The sequence below is a fragment of the Limulus polyphemus genome, unplaced genomic scaffold (assembly GCF_000517525.1).
Source record: "Limulus polyphemus unplaced genomic scaffold, Limulus_polyphemus-2.1.2 Scaffold1987, whole genome shotgun sequence".
Taxonomy (NCBI): Eukaryota; Metazoa; Arthropoda; class Merostomata; order Xiphosura; family Limulidae; genus Limulus; species Limulus polyphemus.
Genome location: NW_013667597.1, coordinates 79,850 through 84,045, shown reverse-complemented (window position 1 = coordinate 84,045; position 4,196 = coordinate 79,850). Strand labels below are relative to the sequence as shown.

Here is a 4,196-nt window from a genome sequence, read left to right as displayed (position 1 = left end):
TGGAAAATGCCTCACCAAAAGTTTTGGCTCAACAGATTGCAATCAACTGTGAAGCATGGTGTTTTCAGCGTAATGGTTTGGGGAGCTGTTTGGGTTGGTGGGATATCGAGCTTAGTGGAGTTCGTTGGCAACATAAATTTTGCGAAATACGTCGAAATATTGGAGGAATGACTCTTGCCACTTTATTCCTCGGGTTTCGTGGACAATAACACAACGTTGTTCCAGGAAGATGGAGCACGTGTCACACTGCTAGAAACACCCAAAAGTGGCAGGAAGAAAATAGTATCCAGAAGTTGCTCTGGCCGAGCCAGTTTCTTACATGAACCTCATCGAAAACCTCTGGGCCATACTCGACCGGCAAGTCAAGAAACAACCAGAAAAAACCAACTTCGAAGAGCGATCTACTCCAAGTTTTGAAGCAAGAGTGGGCGAAAATCCCACAATCTAAAATTGATGAGATGATTCAATTGCATGATACATCGTTTATTTGAAGAATGAAGAACCATATTAAATGCAAGAAAGCACTATCTTAACTGCATTTAATTATAAACATGTAGTATGTTTTACTTGACAAAAGTTATTGTGATGAATAACTTGAATTGAAAAAATATTTAGCTAGTTTTGATAGTAAATTGACAAACAACAAGCTAGTTTTGAAGTTTAAAAGAAAAATATCAATTAACACAGATGCACTATATTACTTGCCTCAGTTCAAAATGTAGTTTCTACTTACGGAATGGACTGCAACTCTTCTTTTCTGTCACCAAACTTGGTTCGATAAACCAAAGCAGCCAGTTTTATAGCTTCTTCAATACTACATTTATGATAGCCACGAAGAAGTTTAGGAAGTTCCTATGGTAGAAAATTTTTTACAGAATGCCTAAAAAAATCACTGAGCTCGTGTTCGGAGCAAATATGTTCACACAAAAACAGTGTTATTTACTAACAGCTGTAAATTTTAAATACAAGTAATTATAATCTGACATATCATAAACCCACAAATTAAAAACTTCTATTTCTATAGCAGACATTACAGTTAGCCACATTTTTCTATTTCATTACTTCAAATGTTTATCAGTTAGAGTTAGAAAATGTAAAGTTGTGTATTTCAGTCAATGGATTCAATACGTTAAAATTTAACTCGGTGACATGTAGTAAATCCAAAAACAGGCTAAGACTCTCATTTCTCTTTTGCCAAAATTCAAAATGAAATTAAAAACATTCTAGTTTTTCAGTCTGGACTTTAATCTTATAAACAGTGTTTTATGTCAGCTTAAAACTCTTTTAGAGTTATAAAATCACCAAACTCTCATTATTAAAGAATAAATATCTGACTAAATGACCTATATAGGTTTTATAAAATTTATTCACACTAAACAATATAATAAAAGATTAGTTCATTTGTTTGGTTACTGAAATAAAAAACTGTTGTTCATTCTCACATTTTTAATTGTATACACTTTTACAAACTTTAAAGAATATAGTGAAAAAATAAGTTATATAAACTTCATTTATTTTAGAGGTACACAGTTACATTATTAATGCAATATAAGAAAAGTAATTGCTACTATAACACTGATGAGTACATGAAACCATCATAAGCAAATAAAAAAAAATTTGTATGTAGGACTTAACCTCAAATCCAAGTACTTAAGCATTGTCTTTTCTGTCTGACATATCATATTTACCATGTTTTGAAGTTACACTCACCTGCCAAGAAAATTTCACCTTTTTGCAAATTCAACAACAGCAAAAAAATCTATAATTAAGCTTAATATGTTTTTAAAAAGTACATTTGTTATCTAGTTCCTCAGGGATTTTCATGAATTATAAGAATATATAACAGTATTCCAACCATACTCTTATAATTCTTGAAAATCCCTAAGGGACTATATAAAGAATGTAGTGTTTAAAAACATAGGCCTAGCGCTAAAGTTTTATGACAAGTATAATTAATCATAATCATGCTCCACAAGCTTGTAAAAGGCAATCAAACCCTTCAAAAATCTAAATTAGACTAACTTTGTCAACCTTTTACTATGTAATAATTTTTTTGTTAAGTATCTTAAAAAGTTTACCTGGTAGAAATGGAAGATGATATCAGCATTCTTGTCTTTCCTAGGTATTGTGTTTGTCCAAATCTTTTTCAAGAAAAATACCTGATAGGCAAACTGTGGGGCAGCACCTGGAGTTTATTAATGCAGCTTGGATTGGTATTTTTTTACAATTACATTAATATTGTTAAAGAAAAAAACAACATAAAAGATTTAAATTACTTTTAAAATACTCTGGATCTCATCAATATATTATGTCCACCACATATTTTAACATACACATAAAAATCTTTAACTCTTCATTAAAGGTAATGGATTTATATGCATCGTTTTCCTGTTGAAAAACTAGGAAGAATGAAAATCCTTAAATAATCTTGAAAAAAGGCCTTCTTGTAGCTTGAGTAAGGAGAAAATTAGAGAGAGCATAAATATCTGTCTGGAAGCTATGTATTTCCACTTACACAAAGATATGAGCTACATAAAAAGCATCATAAACAAAGCTGTACATCTCACACAGGGAATGAACATAACATACCCTTAACATACAACCATTCTTATATATTCTCAAAGTTCAAGCACAAAACTTTAATGCTATGGAAAAAGCAAATAAAAAGTATGTTAGCATAGATTATTACTTGAAATTTAAGAGCAAAACCAAATGCTCTGTATGTAAAGAATAATATGAAATTTAATTGTAATAAAGCATTACTTATTTCTAATAAAAACAACCATGAAAGTTAGATATCTTAAACTCTAAAATCATAAAATAATAAATCAGAAGCACATCATGCTAATAAAATGGTAAATTAATCAAGAATGATTTAGAAGCATAATGAAAAATTTGTGTAGAGAGCCCACTACACATTTCAACAGAACATTGGTTTGTCTTTGTAATTACTATTAATAATAACCATAAAATAATCTAAGTAAAAGGTTATTGATATCAAACTATGTTAAATTATTGGATCACTATATTTAATTATGAAAAAACTATAACATACACAGCGTGGTCACAAGTAAATAGACACCACCTTTTCTGAAAAAATGAAAATTTTCAGTCATATTCACATGAATTGATATATTTATAATTTAATTAATATCTAGTAGATCTTCCTTTCGCTTCATGGAGTTCGTTGATCCTTTGGGGCATTGTGAGATTTTGTTTAAATTCCAGTATTATTATAAAACAAGCAACATTTTCTACAATTCCACAGTTTCTCAGCAATTTTATTGTAGTGTTATTATTGTAGTGTTATTATTTTATTTCAATGTGATCTTTTAATTAATTCCATATCTTGTGAGTATTAATATGAAATTGTGATGGTTAAATTAACATATTGCACACTGTTCTGTAAAGCATGAAAAACACACTACTCATATGTATTTTCAAAATGAAACGTTCTGGTATATAATGCCTAAGATGGACGAGAAGGATCTGTAAACTGTAAAAATATGATTTGTCTCATTGTGAACTAATATCACATGTGTGATCATCTTCACCAGCTTAAACATTGTACATCATAAACCTTGATGTTTCATTAAACAGTGACATTAACAGCATCACAATTAAGACCTTACTGTCTCATCAACAATGGCATACAACAGATATACTGTTGTTGAAATGTGTTACACAACCTGCTTATTACAAACCCACACTGGGCCAGCAAAGAGGGATGTGATTAAAATTTTCATTGTTATTGTGATAGAATGTCACATTTATTATCAATTAAGGTGTGAAAAATATAAATACAAATTGTCTATAAAAAATTATCATTTGATATATATTTCTATTTTTTTATTACTAGATCCATGTTACGGGATTTGGTCCCAGTTAACTTGATGAAGAAGAAATCACCAAATGAATGGAAAAAGGTCATATTTCTTAGTATCAGAATATTCAAAAAATAATAATTTCTTTACTTTATATTTTTGGAACTGGTCAAAACAGTAGCATGGAATAATATTTAAATTAACGTTTTTTTTAATCAACATGCTTAAAAAGAATAATAGTATATATATGTATATATATATCAAAGGTTTATACAGTATTACCATTTGTGTTTTATGTTTAACATAATATCAACAAAGTGTTAGATGGATAGATAAAAATAATTTTAATTATAACTGGCTCCATTCATAATT

General features: G+C 29.4%; 1 protein-coding gene across 1 annotated transcript in view; it reads right to left on the bottom strand.

The window, feature by feature from the left end:
• Positions 1 to 723: 723 nt before the first annotated feature.
• The window catches only part of LOC106465573 (myosin-VIIa-like), a gene marked incomplete at its 5' end in the record, with an annotated part of 80,977 nt that continues 77,504 nt past the window's right edge, over positions 724 to 4,196 (bottom strand). Inside the window, 2 exons of the mRNA XM_022393495.1 lie at positions 724 to 852; positions 2,079 to 2,185. Of these exons, the coding sequence (XP_022249203.1) occupies positions 730 to 852; positions 2,079 to 2,185 (230 nt within the window). The remainder of the gene's footprint in view (positions 853 to 2,078; positions 2,186 to 4,196) is intronic.